Raw genomic sequence first — 24,992 nt, forward strand, 5'->3', positions numbered from 1 at the left:
CCCACCGTATTAGTCAGAGGTCCCTTTACTACGGTTCGGAGCCGCGGACCTTCAGTAACAGTAATAAATCACAGCAATAGTACATTCATGTAGTTGTAAACAGCATGATAATATATTAAGTAATCCAAAGTATTCAGAATACGTTACTCTCATTAAAAGTAACCTTCCCAACACTGATTATTAATAGTGTGAACCATCCACTTCACAGTGAGTTTGAGTTGTTGCCTTCCGGCCGCCGTTTTAGAGTACCTCTGAGGAGGACTAAAAGATTCCAGGTCTCTTTTATCCCTACTGCGTCTTGTCTCCTTAATGGCAAATAATTGTCCTTGAACTTTCTATCATTATTATTGTTATTATTATTTTATAGTATTGTTCTGTTTATTTTATCCTGCTGCTAAACTAATTTCCCCTTGTGGGACAATAAAGAAATTGAATTGAATTCATATGAAGATAACTGCTGTTTAGTGTCACATCTTTCATTTGCCCATGCTGACTGGCTAATCAATGAAACACGGTTCACTAAGGATGAGCTTTATCAGCTGGTCTGCCTCTGTCACACACACCCACATATCTCTGCATCACCTTCACTTTACTGCTTCGCCTTGATGAATAAATTACAAAATCAGTGCCAAATAAAAAGAGCTGAAACTTGTTATATCCTATTTTCTTCATTTATGTCTTTAAGTTCTCCAGAGATTAAACTCCTGCTATAGATGAGAAAAGTATACGTCCAAATCTACGGCATTAAAATGAGAAGATCAGAAGAAAAAAATACCTCCGAAATCAACTGGATTATGTAATGAGAATGACTCATGATTCATTCACATGTTCAGTCCAAAAGTCTAAAAAAATGCATTTCTGTTTCTTTATAGTATATTGCTACAATCAAATCCTCTCTTTCCTCTCAAAGAAACATTTTCTCATGTTGAGTGAAGATAAGCTGCGGTGTGAAATCTAAATTTCCCTCTCTTGTCGTTGATTAAGTGCGTGAGATAGCACAGTCCCAAAATAGAAACCTCAAAGGATCGCAAACTGCTTCCACATCCATCCGAGTTAAAATGTTTTACCGCTGCTAAACCCAGCACACAATGAGTGCTGAGAACACATATTTAAATTACAGCTGCAGATCACAGAGAGAGTAAATCTGAATTTATTCTTAAATATGAGATGTGACAGTCATTTTATTGCTTGCCATTTGTTTCACCGTGCATGTAAAAATTTGAACTCAACACCATCACAAGTAGGATGGCTTATAGCAAGCTGTTTCTGCAGCTAAATTTCCACTGCTTCTCCTCTCCAAGCACATTGCTTTAAGAAGCCCGCGTCTGCCATGCCGCGAACAGCTGCCCACGACGAGGTGGGTGGCTATATCGCCAGAAAAGAACGTCTGAAAATACGATCCCTCTGAAATCAGAAAGGGGTTCCAACATTACCGTACAGTTTCAATCTATAATCTACTACATTTAACAAGCAACCAGGCTGCCGACACCGTCGTAGGAGGCCGTTTAAAGGAAAAGAAACGTGTCCTGTTGTGGCAATTTCATCCATCCATCACACATAATTCACAATTACTGCTAAGAGCTACAGACTGAGATGATGGGATTCAACGTGCCTTATTACCTGAAGAGTGTTAACGAGAAGAGCTCTGCTTGGCTGATTTTATGAGACATCCCCAGAGGATTGTTTTAATTAGTAAACTCCTTCATATTTGAATTTGATAATGATCTGACAGCTTATGTTTACAAAAGACCAGGGTGGTTCAGTTCCATCCCTGTAGTGATGGTTCACGGTTGGAGTCGTCTCAAAGTGCTTTGAATTGTAAGGTAAAGATCCCACAGTCTTACAGAGGGACCAGCTGAGGAGTGCAGGAAAGAGAGAGTACAGACACCAACAACACAAAACATAAACTAACACCTTTTCGGATTTTATTATTTATAGGTCAGATTTGTAGGGGGAGCCCTGCTTTTGTGCAATCGGTAGCCTATCAAGACATCTGCAGACATGTGGCACATTTTCTCAGAAGATAAAGGTATAAAATAGCTTGATCATATCTATTCTAATTACCCTGCACAGATACAGCATGAAACAATCAGTTTCATCACTCAATACAATGAGAAAAGCAGCCAGAAGGATCGGAGATCTGAGTTGTGATAGCGGAGTAGCTGCTCTGCACCACCCTAATGACAACCGATGTTACGATTGGCAAGCTAATTGAAATTGGTGAGATTAATAAACATTAGTGTCAGAGACCAGTTGACTGAAGTAACTGAGCAGTGAGGGTTTTTGTTACACGAGAAAAGGCTGATCTAATAAGCTGATCCATCCACTGCGGGTAAAGGTCAAGTGCTTCATCTAATCGAGCCGCTTTTCGTGACTTTGCTCAGTCTGTTGTTGTAGTTTAAGTCTTTCTTTCTCACCTAACCAGGGCCTTGACAGTGGAGCGCACCACGCTGGAGAGGAGGAAGAGGGGTGTGACCAGGATGTGGAAAAGGGACAGAGAGGCAAAGGCCACAGCTGGTGACAGATCAGCGTCCGCTGAGATGTGGACGTGAACCACAAATGTCTGCAGGTTCAGAAGGAGCACATAATGGGAAAAGTTAGTCTCATAATAACAATTTACATCCTTTAATTGATAACTTTGTGGCTGCTAGTCCGACTTGCATCAACTTGTTAAGAGTCTGAAGATTAAATCAAATGATAGATGAGGCGTTTGTCTCCATGTGTCCTTTACAGTCATCCTGTTCCTTGGTATCAGTCTGACTTTTCTCATTTGTCATCACTCAAGTCTACATCCACGAAGGACTTCAGAAAGTCCTCCACTGTCTCAGTGTGAAACGTCACTGGACAGTCAGACTACTTGACACTGTCTCTGCTCTACCCTTCACACTGGGAACAAGACAACAAGATAAAAGTCCCAGCTAACTTAAGCATAATGATTATAACATTTTAAATGAAACTTACCGTCAACACAGCTGCTATAGGAATAGCTGCATTCATGAAAACTGAAAGAAAATAAGAAAATCACAAAAGCTGTAAGAGAATTAAACATTTTTTGACTTTTAATATTTTTACCTTATACAGTGTTGGGAAGGTTACTTTTAAAATGTATTCCATTACAGAATACAGAATACATGCCCCAAAATGTATTCTGTAACGTATTCCGTTACGTTACTCAATGAGAGTTCTTTTTTCTGAATACTTTGGATTACTTAATATATTATCATGCTGTTTACAACTACATGAATGTACTATTGCTGTGATTTATTACTGCTACTGAAGGTCCGCGGCTCCGAACCGTAGTAAAGGGACCTCTGGCTAATACGGTGGGTTCTGTGTCGGGCTCGTAGCCGAAAACTAGCTTTACTTTGTTGTCTGGGTCAACTTTGCTAGCGAGAGACAGAGAGAGGCGTTGAAAGGCTGCTCCAACACGAACACGGTGTACAGTCGAGTCTTAATAGCTTACTTACAACTGGGCTCGTCAGGCTCTCTTCTTGGCTGCAGTGGTCATTATTATATTTACATGCTTCCAGCTCCCGTTTTTGCTCGATGACAGCTCGTACTTTTCCTTTTTCTCATTCTCTCGCTCACAGCCACATAACAGGTATGGCAGTCCATTCTCCCTGCAGCACGGACTACACTGCCTATGATGCTACATTCTGCCTATTAGCTTAGCACGACAACAACAACAGGCGCTCTCTCACCCAGGAAACACACAGAGAGAGAGCGTCACCCTGTAACCATGGCAACCGTAACGCTGCCACCTGGAACAACGGAACGTAGCTGTCAAACAAAACCCAAACAGGCCTGACCCGCCACAATATGAAACAGGGAAGTACCGCCGTGTAATCCATTTATTTCAACAAAGTAACTGTATTCTAAATACCACCTTTTTAAACGGTAACTGTAACGGAATACAGTTACTCATATTTTGTATTTTAAATACGTAACGGCGGTGCATGTATTCCGTTACTCCCCAACACTGACCTCATATCATTTTTTGCTCAGATGTTGTGTTGAAACATCACATAACTGATATTGAACGTCTCTTTTGTTCGTGGCTGGAATTTAATTTCCTCCCAGCAGCAGGTGCGTACAAGCTAATCAATCAAGGTAATGAATTCAAGTCTTGTAAAAACTTTTCTCCTGTCCATCATTTTCTAATTTTCTGTCACTCTCTAATATAAGATAATATTTAAAAGTGGCATGTTGTCCAGATATAAATGGATATTAATTGTCATAAAAATGCTTTGCTTCATAAATCTTTCCTGAGTCGTCTGTCAGTGAGGAAATGATACTGCTTCTTCCCTCCTCTACAACAATCTGCAACTATTGATTTTAGATTTAGGACTCAGCCTGTTATAGGATTGTTCATCTAAGAGTGTAGGAGAAAAGAGGATGGACAATGAGAGAAAAATAAATTACTATCAAGTAATAATGTTGAGCACTGGTAACAATAATCCATGCTAGCCTTCAACACTGGTTTTTATCACATCTAGTTACTTTTAGAGTTTCAGTAGACTAACTTTAAATATTGACTGGAACCTGTGGGGCTAAAACATGAACTTAGATTCAGATTTTTCAGTCTGAAGATTTTCCGTCTTTTCTATGGAAATACACGTGCATAAGGCAAAAACAATGTCTGCAACGAGCTTCAAAGTCAGTATTTGGCATGACCGTCACTATTCTTCGTCACAGCCTGAACTCTCTTTCTTATAATTCCTTCAAGTAGTCTTCAGGAATCGTTCTCCAGGGTTTCTGAAGGACTTTCAAAGCTCTTCTTTGTATGTTGGTTGCCTTTTGTTCATTTCTGTCAAGATGATCCTCCTGATAGACTCTGGGGAGGCTACTGCATGTCTGGTAGAGTTACAGTGTGCATTTTTGTTGCCAGTCAGATGCTTTCCAGATGGTATTGGATGATGGATATGTTTCTGAGATAATAATTATATCAGTTTTGACAAGATCACTGTAAACACTTATGGTTGCACTGCTCTCCTCAGTTACTCCATAAAATACGTTGCAGACATGTGCAGACGCAAACCATGACAGAATCTCAACACTGTATTTTACAGATGGCTGCAGACACTCTGTTGTACCTCTCTCCTTCTCTGTCTATTCTCTTGACAATTTAACCATATGACCTGTTGCCACTGATTTTAAATCCAGTTCTTGTGTAATTTGTCATACCTCAGCCTTTCTTTCCTGGTTCTCCTCCCTAACAATGCCTTTTTGACAGCTTCCATTTCTAAGGAGGCTTCACAGAAGATAAGATCAACCGAATGATGAATGTCTCAGGTCTTTGCAGGATGGTTTTTTTTCCCCTGTAGTTTGCGATTATGACTTTCCAGCCACTTTTTAAGAACATATTTGGTTAAAAATAAAAATGTATGGTTGTCATTTTTCCAGGAATTAATAGGTCAGTGTTAAATAACTTACAAAAAAACAGTTTCTTTGAAAATAATGAGTGAAAATAGCTCTTTTAGCAACTCTGAAAGAGCTTCAGGAAACCTGGAGGACTGTTGCTTATGACCATTTTAAAAACTTTACAGGGAAATCAGACTACTTGGAAGCCAAAAATTCAAAATAAGGAGGCTGGCTGATGACTTTTGCTCAGTACTGTTTATATACTGCTTCAGTAGTAAAACCAAAGTTTTAAACAGCAGGGTCAGCATTTGTAAACCAGTCTGAAAAGTTCAGTCTGCAGATTGGTCCAAACACTTTGTTTCAGTCTCGGATCTTTGATCTGTCATGTCAGTGACACACATCTGGCTGTGAACACAGAAGCTCAAGCTGCTTACTGATCAAGTCTTATGTTTAAGTAGAGTTAAAGGCAGGAAGGGGGCAGCATAAGTTAAATATTGGACTATTGAGAAATCTGATTCATGCAAAACTACTCTAAAAGAGTCCAGGAATCAAGTCAAATATGATTAGTGGGAGGGGACCAAAGGAACTTACTGGATATGGATGTGTAAAGAGCAAAGGCCTGCAGGCTGGTGAGCTCTTTAACCCTGGTCTCCTCCACACTGTCACAGAAGATGCGCTCCCAAGCATACAGTTTCAGCAGCTTGATGCCCCGCAGCAGTTCGTTGGTCTTCTTCAGGCGCTCACTGGAATATTCCTGATGAAGGCACATTTGATTACCTAACCTCAATCCAGCACATCAAGGCACAGCAGCGATACCAAGGACTGACAAAAACACTGTAATCATATTTGACTGGTTGTATTAAATGTATCTTTGGAGCAGATAGGCCTGGGGTAAGGAGGGTTTGTGGAAAGTGGCTGTCGCACATAAATAAATCAAAGTCCTCATTCCCCAAGGAGACGACAGCTGTTATTTTGAGGTGCTGCTATAAAAATAACATTTTCTAAATTGCATTCTAAAAAACATTCACTCTGACCAAGTGGCAATCATGTGCAGTTGGTTGTAAAAAGGTCAGAAGATCCATTTATTTTTTAACCCTTTAAGACCTACCATAGAACCAAGTCCGCCAGAGCTTATATTATATTTTTACATGCTGTGGAGCCATTTTTGGGAGCATTTCAAGTTACTATACATCAATACAACCATTACAGCCCAAATTTTAATAATATGTCTGCATTAAGTGCATAGTAATTACATAAATTGCAAAAAAGTGCAATAAACTACAAAAAAATTAAAAATCGTTTTTGTTTTTTTAACATATATTTCTAGTTAGAGAAATTTAAGAGGCTTATCCCTCAAAACTTTAAATACAAAAAAGTTGCACAAAATAGTTTCCCACCACAGGAAATTTATTTTGAGTGTCTTCATAGTTTTATTTTTGAAATACACCAATTTTTATATACTGCAGGAAAAACGAAAATAAATATTATAGTGCAAATTTGCAAAAAAGCAGCATATGCATCAAAATAAACTATTTCCAGCAGTGCAATATGAGTCCTAAGCTTCCCAGAAACGACACAGAAAGTCATAAAGTCAAACATAACTTTTAAAAACACCAGTACAGGCTCATGAGGCCCTGATGGTAAAAACTACATTTCCACGAAAATGACGTCACTTCCTGTTTCTGGCAGGTTATGCGAAGGTTCGCACTGACGTCTATTCCAACCTAGGAAGTGTTATGAACAGCTGATCGGATCGGCAAAGCGTGTTTCTGGAATATTATGTTTTTGTTACTGCAAGCGCTCTTTATGCAGTTTTTTGCAAAGCTATATGTGGAAGGAAACCGCGACCATAAGATGTAAATACAACTCCTCCGGTTTCATATGCAAAAAAAAGTTATTGCGCTAGCTTACGTGGTTGCAGATCTACCGGGATTTAAAAATAGTTACGCAAAACAGAGCGTGCCCGCTCGGACCGGTTTTAATATATTAGCTTAAATGACACACTCGGCCATCCTCAGATGCAAACATGACCAAAATTAGAAACAAATAGTTATAGTTATACATCTTTTAAAAAAGAAAGAAAGAAAGGCCCATGGTAGCACTCACCAGGGTGCTTTTCTGTGTTTGGGATAGCTTTGTGGCCACAAAGTATTGTACAGGAGCTAACACAGCAATGACGGTCGCTCCAATCAAGGCACTGATTCCCAAGAGGTAGTAGAGCAGGATCACTCCCACAACAATCTGAGCAGGGAAGAAAAAAAACATTAAGCAGGAGATGAAAACAAGATTTCCACAGAGGTAGTTTTCATTCACACAACACTCCCCACTGACAATTACAAAATCCATATGAATATACTGCAGATCTTTCTGTGAAGTGGTGATCTTATAGTAGGTCAGCTTATAGCAAACAATAAAAAAAAACCAAAGATAGAAACGAGTCACCGGAGAGTAGGTGAGTGATTGGTTTTCTCTTTATTCTTTATAAAGGCCTAGAAAGGTGTCAGCTGTATAAACCACCAGCTCCCACACAGTTTCTGTCAGCTCCTCACATCAATCGCACATAACTGGGGCTAAGCAGCCAAGCTATACACATCTGTGAGGTTTCCACTATTTTATATGCATCTTTTTATATATCTTGCATCACCTTCTGCCTTTGCAGCTCCCTAAGGACTGCAGCATTGTTTAAAAAAAGGAACCATATCTGCTCTTTGCAATTGCAGCTGGTCATGCTGCAAGCATCGTCTCACATAGATGTTAAATGAGAAGGAAATAGACAAAATTCAACAAAAAGAGCCTTGATCAGCTCATCCTGAGTCATAACTGATCCTGTCACAACAGATACTTTGGCTTGTCATAGCAGGAAAAGCAAAGGTGTAATTATTAATATTTTTAAAAAAGACTTAATTCCATTCAGGTTCCTGTTATTGTACATGCTGGTTCACTGCTATTGCTCACTGGGACACCTGATGGACCAGAGCCATTGTTAACATAACCACAATGCCAAGAATGGCCTTTCTGTATCACGAATAAAAGACTGATATCTCCGGTTGCTTAAAGCAACACGGTGAGTTTTAAAGCATTCATCATTTTGTTTTGTCTTTTTTCTACCTGCCTATAAAAGATATTTTGGAGGAAAAACACAGATGTAAGAAATAAAACAACTGATGCCTGAATTCAGACTTTGGGATTGTGGTACTAAGTCCCATCTCTGTCTTTTCTACCATGACTAAAAAAATGCTGGATAGCCTTACAGCAGAAATATAGTATTGAAATAATTGTATCTGTTATGTGAGGCAACAGCGGGGCTAATAAAATCTTAAAATGTTAGTGCAGTCACTAAACTGAAACACAGAGAAATGCAGAGGTAACTAGATCATGTGACAAAGGTAAAGAGCTGTCACGTCTGAGATGAGTATTGAACTTCAAACGCCCAGCGATCCATCTCATCAGTGCAGCAGGCAGTGGAACGGGAACGGCCGGTGAATACAAATGCTGCTTTAGTCTCCGAGACACCAGCCGGCTCACAGAATACTTTTTACTTTTGTTCATTTTAGCACTTTTTCATTTAGTGTTTGACGTGGTTGTCGAGCAAATTAGAAAATTAAAAATGAAACAAGGCACAAACACTAGACAGGGATTTACTATATATGCACGTGTAATGTGCGAGAGGTTTTACGTTAATGAGCATTAATCAGGTAGTATTTATATTGTATTTGAGTAGTCTCTTTCATCGTTTTAGTATTTTAAAATTAAAAATTGCTTTAAGCTCAATTCTTGGAGCTTAAAGCAATTAGCTTGAAAAAGGAAAAAACAGTATTTTCTGCTGCAAAGAGATAAGAATACATTTATTTGTGCCAACAAAGGCTTAAACAAGCCCAAACAGAAGCCTGTAATTGTACATCTCCAAAGGAGTGACACTCACTAGACGTGTGGCAAAAATTCACTTCTTATAAATGTTTTTTTCAAGTGTAATTAAATCTTTTCACATTTCTATTTAATGCAAAAACACCTTTTTCATCTGATGGGTGATATGGGCCAGATGGAAGAAAAATGACATACAAAATGTATTATACAGGGCCTTGAGAAAGAACAGGTGGGAGGATAAACCAGGATAAACCATGAGTTTTTGCAGGCATTCTGTGACACAAGAAAACTACCTGATCTCCATGTTTTGCTGAAATTGTATTTTTTATCATAAACAGCTGTCATATTGGAATCTAATTTATCCCAATAGTATAAAAGTAAACACGCTGAATAACAGTGCTGCTTGTCATAAATTATGACAAGCACGACCTTTATGCACTACTTATTCCAAAGTAGTGCATAAAGGTCGTCTACTGCATGCATTAGGCTGTTCATCTCCAACACCCAGTGCTCAGTTTTTAAGCCCCCACATCTGTGCATGCAATCATTTCTTCTCCCATGCGGTAAAGAGAAAATACAATGCACATCACAGAAAGACAGACACCAAACAATCTGGTATTAAAAATGCAGTGTGATAAACACCTTTGACTCACACCTTTACTATTATCTAACACACTCGCGTGCAGAGAAAACTATCTAACAATACACAATGCAATGCAGTAACAGAAAGCCAGCAAAAGTATGACACAGAGTTACACTTATACCTGCACTGTAACATAGTGTAAAACATTATTTATAGTTCTGCAGTAAAGGACTGCAGCCTAGAAATAGAGCCACATAAATAACAGGAGGCAGAGCAGTCACAGGGATCACCTGAGCTGTGACCATGGTTACAATGACACCGCGTCCCTCATAGTAAAGACAACATTAAAGGTTGTCTCTGGAGCTTTGGACCTCTAGTTCTTGTTTTGTTTATAGACAACTAGATATACAGTCATCCTGAAGATTTAACAGGAGGAGGGTGAAAAATGCTAGCAAGTACACATGGTGTAAACAGGATTTCACAATAAATCTGTTTTGCAAAAGGATTTCCGAGAAACGAAAAGCATCCATTAGTTCCAGCTTAAGCTTAGTTACAACTTCATGGTCAGTGGGACTGAATTTTAACATAACTTTTGTTTGATTGCTAGAAAGTTCTACAGGACATCATCCAGAAGATTTTAGCGCAGACATCTCCGCTCCTGTTCTCTTTAGCGAGTGCTGCAGCTTTCTGGGATGAAATGTATATTAATGGAAGTAACCCACTGCCATTCTGTAGCAGAGAGCAAAAGTAAACACTTTAACATATTAAGCTGCTATTAGAAATATAATTAAAGCATGAAACATATAAAGCTTCAATAAAACTCCTACACTAGAATCTACAGCGACAATTTGGGCTGGATAAATCAGATTTATTTAGGTATTTTCAATTAAGACATTTTTACAATACAGAAATTAGGAAGAAGTTCTTGAGAGAAGGAAGCCATATAATAGAAATAATAACAGGTGCATATAAAAATCCTCCGTCAAGAATTTTATCGAAATTATATAACGGCCTGCAAAATTTGAATAGGAATGAAACATTATATATCAAACAAAAGTGGGAATCTGAATTACATCTTGAGTTGTCAGAGGATGACTTTCTTTTGTGTTCCTTTTTCATATTTTTGTTTGCATGTACTATAAAATTGGAAAAAGTACAAAATAAAAAGTTAAAAAAAAAAAAGATTATGATACTCATAATCAACAAGCTAAAATCCAGAATAAACTAGTGTAACTGATCTTCTTTATCTCAAAGCGTCATCGAGCTCTGTGTGAATAAACAAGCTTGATCTCATAAATGAAAGCAGCAAAGTCTGACTTTTTTTTTTACTTTAATCAAATCAGTGGAATAAAATGACGATCAGTGCATTTTCTGCTATAGATGCACACAATGAATTTGCATGAATTGCAGTCCAGTGTGATATTGTGTCATTGATCTGCATCTCTTTTTAACTGTTTGCCCCTTGAAAGCTTACTTGGAGAAACCCTCAAAGCCAGTAAGGGTGGTCTCTGCCTATGTAGCTACCCTCGGAAATACCCCGAAACTATTCTAACGGTGGTCAAAATGTCGCTAACGGTACAGAGGAGGTCGTCGAGTGTCATCACTGCGGGTGGAAGAGTTAAAGCGCAGCCTCTTTACACACACCTCAAAGCTGTGTTACTGCTAATGCAGTAAACTCCACATTTTCAACACCTGCTGCATCACATCAAAAGGCATGGAGAGTCCTCAGTTGTGGAGAAGCCACAGGAAACACAGTGTTTGTCTGCTGACTTCGAGAGATATTTGTGAATGCTCTGATTACTAAATGTAAATAAATAATATTTTGCTTTTGAAAAAAAAAAAAAACTCCTACACTGAGTGCTGCTCTCAGTGGAAACAAAACCCTAAAGATATCTACGGAGTAGAGAAGAACAACGTGCTTCATACCTGTACTGGCATGGCCCACAGGTTAGGGCAGAGGAAGAAGAACCACATAAGCTGGTTGGTATCGATGGCAACCAGGTTGCAGATCTGACCTACGGTTAGCTCACCCATGGACATGGTGGAGGTGCACAGACGCATGATTTTGTTGTAGATTTTTGTCTGGGGAGAGAACAAAAAACATAAAAGGGTTGACAGCAATACCTTTCCCTGTAATGAAAGGTACAGGGAAAGGTACACTATAATAAGCACCAGTTAACCATTAGTTAACTGGTGCTTATTATAGTGCTGATTAGTCTTTAACACAATGCCGTGTCTCACAGACCCCCTGTCCAGTTCATCGTTAACATAAATATCTAGTTAGCTGGTCACATGGTAACAACTTGGCATGCAGGCAGCTCAAATTGAGCATCAGGTGATTTAAGTTATTTTGAACATTTCATGGGTTTTGCTGCCCAACAGGCTAGTCTAGTGAGGGATTTACCTCACACAACTACCACAAGAATTTATATAAAATGGGCCACAAAAAGAGAAAATACTAGTCAGCTGCAGTTCTCTGTGTGAAAATGCTTTGTTGATGCCAGAGGTCAGAGGAGAATGATCAGACTGCTTTGAGCTGACGGGAAGGCAACAGCATCAAGAAATAAGCGCTCACTTCAACAGGTATGAATAAAGGCGTCTCTGAACATACAACACATCAAGCCTTGAAGTGGATGGGCTAAAGCAGGAGAAAGCCACACTGAGTGGTTGCCACGTGTGTTAGCTAAGAACAGGAAACTGAGACTACAATTTACACAGGATAACCAAAACCGGACAATAGAAGATTACAAAATCTTTGCCGGGTTTGATGAATCTCTATTTCTGCTGCGATATTCAGGCTGTGGGGTCAGAATTCGGCATAAACAACGTGAAAAAACGGATGCTTTCCGTGAGCAACAGATCTAAATCTGCAGCAACTGTGCGATGTTATTGTGTCAATATGGAGCAAGATGCCCGAAGAAAGTTTCCTGCAGCTTGTTGACTCTATGCCATGAAGTGAATTGAATAATAACAACCCAGTACTAGCAAGGTGTACCTAATAGTGTCCAGTGAGTGTATATGTCTTAATAAAACCTGGTGTTTATTTAATTTATCATTTATGGCATTGCAAAATCTTCACTGAGCTTTTTTTGTAATTATTTACAATTAAAAAATGCTTTAATGTTTCTTTTTGGCAATTAAATATTCACTCATTAACAGCAAACTGCCTCTTGTTGCAGCATTATCATGTCCAGACACCCAAATCTGTGGATTTTATTGCTTTAAAATGAAAACATGTAAGCAAAGGATAAAATAGACAGTAGTTTCTGTGTTTAGTCCTTTTACTGGGTGCCACTGAGTTTATCAGACTTCAGTTTTCCAATAAAAGATCTTTAAATTTCTCATAAACAAAGTTTCCTTAGAGAACAGATCAGTGCAGTGTACCTGTATGGCTCCACGCAGGTTGATGCCTGTTTCAATAGCCACATAGTAAGAGGCCTGGAGGAAAGTCCTCTGCAGGAGTAGGGCGAAGAAGAGCAGCACAGCCAACACGTATGCATTCTCCAGAAACTCCTTGGAGGAAATGAAATAGATCCCAAGCAGCTTTATCTGGAAGTGCAGGCACAGGGAGAGGTTAGACAAGCAGGAACAGTTGTTAGGAATATAGGCTGAACTCCCCTGGATTTTTAATTTCAGCAACAAATGGTCCCGTTCATCACTTCAAAATTTGAGGAAAACCTCATCCATTTAACCCTTTAAGACCTACCATAGAACCAAGTCCGCCAGAGCTTATATTATATTTTTACATGTTGTGGAGCCATTTTTGGGAGCATTTCAAGTTGCTATACATCAATACAACCATTACAGCCTAAATTTTAATAATATGTATGCATTAAGTGCATAGTAATTACATAAATTGCAAAAAAGTGCAATAAACTACAAAAACATTAAAAATCATTTTTGTTTTTTTTAACATATATTTCTAGTTAGAGAAATTTAAGAGGCTTATCCCTCAAAACTGTAAATACAAAAAAGTTACACAAAATAGTTTCCCACCACAGGAAATTTATTTTGAGTGTCTTCATAGTTTTATTTTTGAAATACACCAATTTTTATGTACTGCAGGAAAAACGAAAATAAATATTATAATGCAAATTTGCAAAAAAGCAGCATATGCATCAAAATAAACTATTTCCAGCAGTGCAATTTGAGTCCTAAGCATCCCAGAAACGACACAGAAAGTCAGAAAGTCAAACATAACTTTTAAAAACACCAGTATAGGCTCATGAGGCCCGGATGGTAAAAATAACTACATTTCCGCGAAAATGACGTCACTTCCGGTTTCGGGCAGGTCATGCGAAAGTTCGAGCTGAGTCTAATCCAATGTAGGAAGTGTTATGAACAGCTGATCGGATCGGCAAAGCGTGTTTCTGGAATATTATGTTTTTGTTGCTGCAAGTGCTTTTTATGCAGTTTTTGCAAAGCTATATGTGGAAGGAAACAGCACGGTTGCAGTGCTTTAAAAGTAGTTGCGCAAAACAGAGCGTGCCTGCTCTGACCGGTTTTAAAGGGTTAAAACATATTACCTCCATTTCAGAGCAAGCTTTAATATTGTGCATGAAACTCAATTAAACTGAAATGAAACAGAGGCTTTGGAGTGAAACGCACAGCTGATATGTGGGTGTAGGCTGGAAACCCAAGAGGAATGCAGTTCGGACTACAGAACAGGGACGCGGTATCTCTCTCAAAAATTAATGAATCCTGCATAACGAAGTCATCGTTCTCCCAGAAGGAATTACAAATTATTGATTAGAAATATGTCTGCACTCCATGGCAACTCATCATTGTAACTTTCCCTTGTTTTACTCTCGATACTCATTGGCTGAAATTGTCACTATTTTTCAGCTTGTTCCCCTGCAGACAAGAATATTTACTGAGTGCTTCTTAAGTCTATTTTTTCTGCATTGGACTTGACTTTCAAACAAATAATTCAAGAGTTATTCTTACAGAAAGACACCCGACCAGAGACAACTTCTAAAGCAATAAGTCTCATAAATATTTGACGAAGTTTAAATTAGAGCATCATCAGGCAGGTGTGCAGGGGAGACAGGGCATCATAAATGTCTCACCTAACTGTAACTATAACCTTTGAGAGGCCAGAGGAAGCTACGTAATGTCTCTGTTATGCCTAAAGCTGCTTTCATTACCTGAACAAATGCAATAAAACATATTTAAATGTCGGACTAGTAAAAATTCATCAATTCTTGCTAATAACAATATTTTTTATGCTATGTTGTGCTGTGTGCATGGCCTCACCGGTGGCTGAATGGTGCGATTGTCTTTGCTGATGTGGTGGACTATGCCAGAGATGCAGAGAGGACCGGCAAAGCCCAGCAGGTCGGCCAGGAAGCGGAACGTGATGCTGAGGATGAGAGGTCTGCCGAATGCTTTTCTCAGGGCTTGCCAGATCCACTTTGGACTTTGCGGTGCTATGCCCTGAGGCCTCTTAAGGGTAATAAAAAGAAGGGCCAGATGTAGAAAAATATTAGCATGAAGACAAATAAGCCACTTTTTACATATTCTTTGTCAAATACAGCTAATCTGCCAGAGTACAATAACAAGTGGCTTTTTTATTGAAAGTCTGAATTACAAACAGTAATCAGAGTATTTCGTTAGCATGATGAAGATTACGTCTTTGGAGAGAAGTGCCATTTGTCTGTGGTGTTGAACTAGCAGCACAACAAAATGCAAAGAGATTAGAGCATAAAAGCTGAAGGAAATAACTGCTTGAACATAAAAGCTGAGTCAACACCATTAGATCACAGCACTGCAACAGAAGCCTATAAAATGAGGTCAGGTTCAAGGCTCCCATCCACCTCGTTGCTGCATAGGATGATTAATGGCAAGTTTCACACTGCATCACATGAAAAGCCTACATAACTCCTCTGAGGGTAATGAAGCTGGAGCACCATGTCAGGGACACAAAAACAGAGATTCCAAGACTGACTGGAGAAGGTATTGCTGTTAATTTATATTTATTTCTATACAATTTTATGAATTTCCTAAAACAACACAAGAGCACGGCTCAGTGAGTCAGTTAGTACGATGACAGGAAAACATCTGGACTGCTACGGTGCAGTAAACAGTCCCAGGACATTTTCACTGTGTGTGCGCATCTCTGTGACCATCTCTAAGTCATTCTCAGAACTGTGAGAACAAACGTGACCCCTGGTCATGTGCTTCTATCTTTCAATTCAAGCTCATATTAAACCTCAGTGTTTGCACACACACACACATCCTTTCTTCCTACCTCAAGTTCAAACAACTAGGAGGGAGGATGTTTCGTTCTCACACACTCACACTGTAACTAGCTTCCCATGAAGTGTAGTGCTTTCACCCCCACAGGGGTCAGGATGTTGCCTCGTTCACAGTAGAATGGGAATGACCTGGCGCCTCCACCCCCTCCTCTAAATGCCCCACCACCACCCTTCCCCAGCGCTCCACTGGGATCCCTCAGTCTCTCTCATCCCCTGCTCCTGCCGGAAGGAAGTGGGGTTGTGTTCACACTGGACGCACATGCAGACGTGACGTTGAGCGTGACCTTCCAAACACTGGAAAACAATGACCCTACAGAGGACGCCCTTCACATCTGACCCCTGACACGTGCTCCAGAAGTGAGATGGACAGAGAGACAGAGAGGGAAAGAGCAAAGAGAGACAGCTTGGACTGACATTAGCGAGACTAGAAGACCAGAGAAGAAGAGAACGGGACATAAGCTGTGTTCACCAAATGAAAATACCAAACACACATCATAATTATATTATTAAAACACATGGAATCTTTCTGGGAGCCATATTAAGAACTAACTCATCTATCGATGCTGCTAAAGAAAGAGGAATTGAAAGAGATAAATATTACATTTCATTAGAGAAAGTTTTTCTTCTTCTCTTTTAATAAGCAGCAAATAAAAATGTTATTACATCCATTTAAAACCGGCTTATACCTTAAAAAATGCAGGGATGTGAAGCAAGCCCAACACAGAAAGTCAAAGCCAGCGAGGTGCTTTTATGCTTTTCCTCATTTACATATATGGAGATGAAAAAGTACTAGAAAGGCCTTATAGTATGCAAAAATACAATCTAATATATCACCACCATGAAACCATTTGTGCTAGAAATTACAATAAGGTTTAATCAGCACATATTTAAAACAGTGGAGAGGATGGTATACAACTGGGGTAAACACAAGCACGATATAGAGAATAAGCCTGACCGTGTGTACATACACTACGCACATTCTCGTGGCAGTGTGACATTTCACTGTTTACATTAGTCAAGTACTCATATCTATGATGTCTAAATAAAGCTTATTAGTCCCAGAGTTCAGCAAGCCATGAGTCACTGCAGGAAAAACATTGATTCAAACATACCCGGCAGAAACATTTTTTTAAACAAAGCACAGCAAAAATGGGCCAAAATGAAGTGAATAAGCTACATGTTGACTTCTCACAGAAATCCTTAAAGTCTTATTTGTGTCTCAGAGCTCAACGTCCAAGATGATCCCCTGATAATCAAAAGGAAACAGTGTTGAGAGTTTGTATGTGTGGGATGGATTTCTGTGAAAGCACTGCTTTGCCCCAACAGGCCACAGACTTAAGTAAAGTAAATGTTTAACTCTGAATTGACAGTAGGTGTAAATATGAGGGTGAATTTCAGTGATGGACAAAAGTTAGGGTATGCTAAAGAAGGCCCCGGACCCTGAATTATTCATATTAAAGTCATAGACGGACAGATTTGTGCATTTCACCTTTGCTGGTTATCAGTGCCTGATATATATGCAATCATTTATTCAGCTTAAACAAGGAAATACAAGGAAAGCAGATGTGCTTTTGACACACACATTGACTATTTACTGGACAACAACCTCAGCCCACTTACTGTTTACAAAGATCTACTAATACTAACCTTTTGGTCTTCAAAGGCCTTGCGAAGCTTTATATAGTTTGTGAGTGCTCTCATTGCTATGGGCAGTTTGCCAATGACCTTGAGGTCGATGGGTCGTTTGTGAGCAGAGGTAATGAAGGTGTTCATCCACCAGTAGGTGGCTTTGGACAACAAGTTAACGAAGGGCTGCAGGAAGCGAACGCCGAGGTCCTGAAGGTCTTCAGGAGGCTTCACCTCTGTTGGATTGGCGAAACACATGTAGCGCTGTGACAAAAAGAAGAGCTTTGATTAACTGTTCGATTCCCCCTAGTTACCTGAAAACTACGAGTGAACTCGAAAAACCACTGATTGGGCTTTAAATGTACAGAAATATCGACTAACCTGTGCACAGCAGACGATAATTATATGTCAGCTGAAAAGACTTATTAGTGGGGTTAATTATAGTAGGAGTAGTACAGGCTGTCTGATATGGAAATTTATGACTAATGTAAAGTTTAAGAGTTGAAATCAGGCTCTATTTTAACCACAACAAAAAATGGAATAAAATGGAATTCCCAGCTAAATATGTTCAGCAAGATCCTGAGCGTGAATTAATTAGAAAGGTTTGATTTAACAATCGTTTATTCATTTTGTCAGCCAGTAAAATCTAGATTAGCTTTTTAATGAAAGCATGTAATGATTTATTTTCTATTACTTCAACATGAAAGGTCACATCAATTATTAATATAAACTGTTTGCACACTTTTAACAGTGCAGATAAAGACACTGAGGTGTAGCGGGCCAAATGATTGCAGCGGATGATGGGAGAATCTGTTTCTCTGCTGTTTGCCCACGGCTCTGTGATTTAGTAACAGGTGTTTGCTTTAGTGCAGAGGTTAACAGAGACAAACACATTGCGAATTGTCCAGAGGAAAAAGACGAGAAAAGAGCACACTGCTCTGACATTTTCTCCATGCTCAGAAAGGGTCAGAAGGCTGAAAATGTCAAAAGCTGAATAATCATCGATAGAATATTAATAAGATACATCTAGAAACGTGATCAGAGACCAGCATGAAGCCTCACACTGAACCGCACGTGTGAGGGGAATCTTGTGTCTTTTAGATATACTTTAAATGAAAGTGAAAGGATCAATTTTGCATTCAGAAAAAAAAAAAATTTATGCTTTTTTCTTTACTTTTGCATTTGTTCCAACAGGATGCTTCTGTATCAGTGATAAGCTGGTGTAACTGCACAGTTATCAGTGTTACTTTGGGTTCAATGTGAATCATCAGAAGCTTGCACTAAAATGGTGAAAAGGCTAACATTAGGATGGAGCAAACAGAACTGGTTGTACAGCACACGTCTTTAACGACCTTAAAAAACAAGAACTGGGTCAATAAGTTTGAATTTATTTTTCTGCAAACCACAAAGGGTCAAGAGTATGAATACAGGCTCAAATATATTCACACATTCACTTCTTTAATAAGTGGTGCTGAAGGTTCTACAGTGTCGATTAATTTGAGGATTCTGAGATCATCAGTTCAAATAACTGTATGTAAACACTGAAATTTGCCAAGTTCTGGAAGAAGACCCAAACTGTCACTATCAGATGAAAGGAAACTGGCTAGGATATTCAGGAATAACCCAGAAACCATTAAGCCTGCCATGAACTGGAAGGTACTGGTGAGGTGATTTTTACATAACCATGGTCTTCAAGGGTGCTAACCAAGAAAGTACCCCCTGCTCCAAAATCAACACATTCAAGCTAAAACTGAAAGTTGAAGCAGCCCTCATGGATGAGCCAAATGCCTTCTGGAGAAAAACTTTATCATCAGATGAGACAAAGATTGGCCACAGTGACAAGAGGTATGTTTTGAGGCCTAATCGTGAGGCTTTCAAACCATTTAAAACTGTACCAGCTGTCAAGTATGACAGTGGGAGCATCATGCTCTGGGGCTGTTTTCCTGCCAGCGGTGTTGGTACATTACATAATGTGAATGGAATAATGAAGAACAACGACTAACCCTAACCCACAGATAAAGCAGGCTAACGTTAAGATTCTGGAAAGGCCTTCCCAAAGCCTCAACATTATTCCTATTAAAATTTGTGGACTTTGCTTAAAAGCCACATCTGCAACCAGTTTAAATTAACATGACCAATTGGTTAAACAAGTGGCTAAATATGCAGCCTGAATTATGCCTGAAGCTTGCTGATGGCTAACAAAAGTATGTGGGTGAGGTGCAACTTCCTAAGGGACATTTAACCAAATATTATTGAAGGTGTATGGATATATGTGAGACTATGAATACTTTTGACCTGGTATAGATTACAGAAATCAAAACTAAATTCAAACATCTGCACATTGTGTTCATTTTTTAATGCTTAACGATGTTCAGTAGTCCAGTCAGTTCAAATAAATCATGAAAAGTCCAAAAATGACCATCGCCTTCATGGATTTTACATTATAATGATGTACTAAAAATAAAGCTCTCTTCTCAGGCTCACAGAGTTTCCACAATTGATTAGAAATTCTCAGAAACATTGTATGCAGTTGGAGCTGTCGTCATTTTAATCATCTGATTCATAAAACTGAACCATGGGGAATAAAATGCTCCCCAGCTGCAGGGGATGCTGGAAATGGCCTCAGCAAAATCACAAGCAAGGCTGAAAGGAAATGTCACATCATCGTCTTTAAATGCAGCTGCTGTAAATATGCAGTTTAAAATAAATGGCATGTTTACTTGCATTCGAATGAAAGCCAGTGAAGGTTCATAACCACCGTCACATGCTCCAGTGTAACTATTACCATTTTAAGAGCTTAACAAAAAGTCGTATCACTGCATCTGAATGATCTTACACACACAACAGTGGACAAAGACACAAATGTACACACTTACCCTGCCGAGGATGACGTTGATCTCTACAGTTAGTAGGAGTCCATACAGCAGCACGAGCAGTCCTGTGATGCAGTAGCGTAGCTGCCTGGGGCCAATGCCATGCTCGGTGTACTTGGCAAACTTGATGGTCTTCATGATGAAGGCCAGCACCCAGTAGATCAGCAGGGCTAAAGGGATTTAGCAGGGATCAGAGTCACACAGTGAATTACCAGATAAGCCAGAAACGATAAATAACTTGACCGCAAACTTATATTTCAGTCGAAATGAAAAAGTGTCATCAATATGACATGATTGTGACATGAAACTCAATTTGTGCAACAGGTGTATTTTGTTACAGGCTGGGATACATTTCATATAACTGTGTCCATGGTTCAACTCGTGTTATAATTTATTTACCATGTGGAGACACCATTCAATCTCATGTTTCAGCTGCGTAAGAGAACAGTTAAGATATGAGTTTTTTCTTCTTGTTTCTTTCCTCCGTTTCCATCGCACTGTGTTTCTAATTCAGGAAACAGAAGCTAAATCTGTTCTCTTTGTTCCATTGTGATTTTTGATGGAGCTACATCACGTCAGTGCAGACGATATGAGACGATAACGGATTCATGTTTCTACACAAAGGTTACACTGCTGGCCAACAGCAAAACCGCTGAGATTTTTTTTCATCTTTATAATGAAGAATATCTCTAGCATAAAAGTCAACACCCAAGGCTCTCTTTAGAAGATGAATTTCTGTCTGGCTGTGAAATGGAAACCTTACAGCCAGGGAAGCTGAGTGACTCAATGGGAGCATTGAATAAAGCACCAGGAGCTGCACACAGATGAGTTAATGATGCCCGAGAAGGAAGGGAAACTGCATGGTGATTGTTCCACAAGCAAACATCACATGTGGAGAACTAATGGACAAAGGTGAAGCATGACACTGCTCTATTTATCAATAACTATCACGAACTAGAGGAACTGAAAACACTGATCATTTCATAACAAAAAAACTAAATATATTTGCCATGGAGATGCTTGTCTGCTGTGCAAACTGTGCAGCGCTTTCACTTTATATTAATTCAAATGCATAATTAATATCTGCACAGAGAACAATCCCCCTCGATGACACTGCCCTGCATCATTATCTGAAAGTAATGAACCAGTCATCTGCAAATGACAACACTGACCCTGCTGCTCTGTTATGTAATCCCGTAGAGTTTAGTAAATCAATAATCAGTTGCCATTCTGTATCGGACATTCAAGTAAGTACAAAGCTAATGCTAGCTTCACAAGCCATGATCACACATCGTATTGCATTCACTTCATCTCAGTGCTACGAATGAATATGCTAAGCAGTATATCCCAGGGTGAGGCTGACAGTAAAGGTAAAGTTGTCTCTCTCAGGAAAATGTAAAAAAGAATAAACAGACGATACCTAACAGTAGTTTGGGAAAGTTGGAGGTCTCAATGTTATGATAGTAGACAATAGAGGTGATGCCAGCCATGAAGGCCAGAGCTGCAGGCATGTACAGGTGAAGATGGAGGGACTGAGTGAACCTGCAAATAAACATCAGATAGAGAAAGAAACAGGTTAGGCTGATAACCACAAAATAATAATTATTATTATTATGCATTTTGACAGATGTCTCATTAAGCAAGTAAATTAGCCAAATTTCTCTTTACCTCATAGGGCTAACCACCCCAATCTCCACAACTAATCTAGAGCCTGGTAAACTAAATTAGACAACAACAGGATACACATAGAGACGAATTAGATAACGAGACCTAAACATGAGCAGTTTGGATTCTGATATAGCCCCGTGAGTCATTTCATGAGATTATCCAGGAAATGGAGGCAGTACTGTCATCTTACAGCAGGTCATGGGTTTGAATCCATTTGCCAGCTGAAGCCTTAGCGTGAGGAGTTTATATGTTTTGCCTGTGCCTGCGTGGGTTGCCTGCGGGTACTCTGGCTTCCTCTCATAGTCTAAAGACATGCTTATTGGAGTCCAGGGTAAAGCTCACTGACGTGCTTTCAGTTGGCAAATATTAACATTTGCCTCTCAGTGGCTTTGTCTGTATTGTGTTGGCTGGTGGTGAATGCTAGCAGGCTCCATTGTGCTAAGTAGCATCCTTTTGTCTGCATTAGACTTTTTCCATTTTTTTACAAACCCCCTTCAGTATGCTATTAATTCCTACAGTTTCCTGTTTGTAGTCACGGGCATGGATTTTAGTAAAAAAACAAAAAAACAAACCTTTTCACGGCAGCACATTAACGAGGGCTCTGTGTCTTTTCTAATGTTACATGTAACATGTATTTTTCATATTAAAATGGTTGCTTTGAAAAGAGCCTGTGCTTTGTTATTCTTTGCATCTTCTCTTTGCCTTGCCAGCTTTTGTGTTATGTCAACTCCTCTTATTCCTGCTGTGGTAGTGTCCTTATTTCTGTGTACAGTAAATAAATAAATCCAAAAAAGTAAATCATATCATGAACTTTTTTTTAGCTTGCAAACTGATAACTGTCAGATCACAACCTCCACTTCCTCGCTGTTAGCTTTGACTAGCTTTAAGCTTTTATTTCACGCCGCATTTTGTTCTTTGTCTTCATATTCTTAACTTAAAAGTTGTTTAGCAATAAAATGTACTCTGCTTCACTACGATTTAAGTAGAAAGCAAGCAAGCAACAATTTGAACAATCGACAACTGCAATCAAAAACTGCATTGCATAATTGCATAATTGAATAATGGCGGAGAAAATTGAATTGTGTCACAAAAAAATCATACTGATAATACACAAAACACATTTTACTATACTATACATTTAAACGAAACAAAAGCATATAAAAATAAACATTCTCACTAGTGTCATGACATAACAAACATCACCTCATAATGACTGAGATCATCATGAGGCTGCAATGTTGTATTATTAAAAAGCCAAACATACCCATCTGAGACGATGCCCTCTGCAATCTCACAGACAAGGATGAAGAGCAGGATGAAGGTGAGGAGCCATCGCAGGTTGTGTCCAGGAAAGTGAAGCCAGGTGCTGTGGTGGATGTGGACCTTTGAACTCTGGCTGCCCCAACCTCAAACATGAACCAGGAAATGAAAGTGATTGAAAAGCAACAGGGTCATTTCACTTTAAATACAAAAAGGCCAAAAAAGAACCATTTTACTCACAGTAGAAGACAGAGACTCTATCAAATGTTTAAACTGAGAAAACATGTCACTCTAAACCCTGTATATACTTTTCAGCATTGATGGTGCCTTTGCAGATGTCCAAGCTACCAACTCCATACGCTCTAATAGTGTTGGGGAGTGTTGGGGAGTAACGGAATACATGTACCGCCGTTACGTATTTAAAATACAAAATATGAGTACTTCCCTGTTTCATATTGTGGCGGGTCAGGACTGTTTGGGTTTTGTTTGACAGCTACGTTCTGTTGTTCCAGGCGGCAGCGTTACGGTTGCCATGGTTACAGGGTGACGCTCTCTCTCTGCGTGTTTCCTGGGTGAGAGAGGCCTTTTTGTTGTTGTTGTGCTAAGCTAATAGGCAGAATGATACAGGTATAGCTCTAAAGAATGTAGCATCATAGGCAGTGTAGTCCGTGCTGCAGGGAGAATGGACTGCCATACACGTTATGTGTCTGTGAGCGAGGGAGGGAGAAAAAGGAAAAGTACGAGCAAAAACGGGAGCTGGAAGCATGTAAATATAATAATAACCACTGCAGCCAAGAAGAGTGCCTGACGAGCCCAGTTATAAGTAAGCTATTAAGACTCGACTGTACACCGTGTTCGTGTTTTCCTCTGAAACAATAAGTTCCGTTGGAGCAGCCTTTCAACGCCTCTCTCTGTCTCTCGCTAGCAAAGTTGACCCAGACAACAAAGTAAAGCTAGTTTTTGGCTACGAGCCCGACACAGAACCCACCGTATTAGTCAGAGGTCCCTTTACTACGGTTCGGAGCCGCGGACCTTCAGTAACAGTAATAAATCACAGCAATAGTACATTCATGTAGTTGTAAAATGCATGATAATATGTTAAGTAATCCAAAGTATTCAGAATACGTTACTCTCATTGAGTAATGTAACGGAATATTTTACAGAATACATTTTGGGACATGTATTCTGTAATGGAATACATTTTAAAAGTCACCTTTCCAACACTGTCTAATGCATAGCATCAGGTTATGGCATCCATGTTTTTGAAAAGAAAAAATCTAATTTTGATTTCCTGACCACAGAGCAGTTTTCTATTTTGCTTCAGTTCTTTTTAAATGAGATGAAGAGAAGAAAGAAGCATTTCTGGATCATGTTCACACATAGGTTCTTCTTCTGTAGAACTTGCGTTTGTAGATGGTACGGTGCACTGTGTTCACAGACGGTGATTTGTGCAAGTGTTCTCGAGCCCATGCAGTGATTTCCATGACGAAACCCTGACTT

General features: G+C 39.3%; 1 protein-coding gene across 5 annotated transcripts in view; it reads right to left on the minus strand.

Moving 5' to 3' along the window:
* The window catches only part of abcc8 (ATP-binding cassette, sub-family C (CFTR/MRP), member 8), a 73,333-nt gene that overhangs the window by 41,782 nt on the left and 6,559 nt on the right, over positions 1–24,992 (minus strand). For all 5 annotated transcript variants that reach the window (XM_085166549.1, XM_085166550.1, XM_085166548.1 and 2 more), the window contains 11 exons: positions 23,497–23,638; positions 21,985–22,106; positions 20,568–20,734; positions 17,713–17,955; positions 15,065–15,253; positions 13,193–13,357; positions 11,735–11,890; positions 7,468–7,602; positions 5,953–6,115; positions 2,962–3,002; positions 2,418–2,563 (listed from right to left, as the gene is read on the minus strand). In XM_085166549.1, coding sequence (XP_085022675.1) covers positions 2,418–2,563; positions 2,962–3,002; positions 5,953–6,115; positions 7,468–7,602; positions 11,735–11,890; positions 13,193–13,357; positions 15,065–15,253; positions 17,713–17,955; positions 20,568–20,734; positions 21,985–22,075 — 1,496 coding nt within the window. In that variant the 5' untranslated portion in view covers positions 22,076–22,106; positions 23,497–23,638. The remainder of the gene's footprint in view (positions 1–2,417; positions 2,564–2,961; positions 3,003–5,952; positions 6,116–7,467; positions 7,603–11,734; positions 11,891–13,192; positions 13,358–15,064; positions 15,254–17,712; positions 17,956–20,567; positions 20,735–21,984; positions 22,107–23,496; positions 23,639–24,992) is intronic.

This window comes from Neolamprologus multifasciatus, chromosome 7 (genome assembly GCF_963576455.1).
Source record: "Neolamprologus multifasciatus chromosome 7, fNeoMul1.2, whole genome shotgun sequence".
NCBI classification, from domain to species: Eukaryota; Metazoa; Chordata; class Actinopteri; order Cichliformes; family Cichlidae; genus Neolamprologus; species Neolamprologus multifasciatus.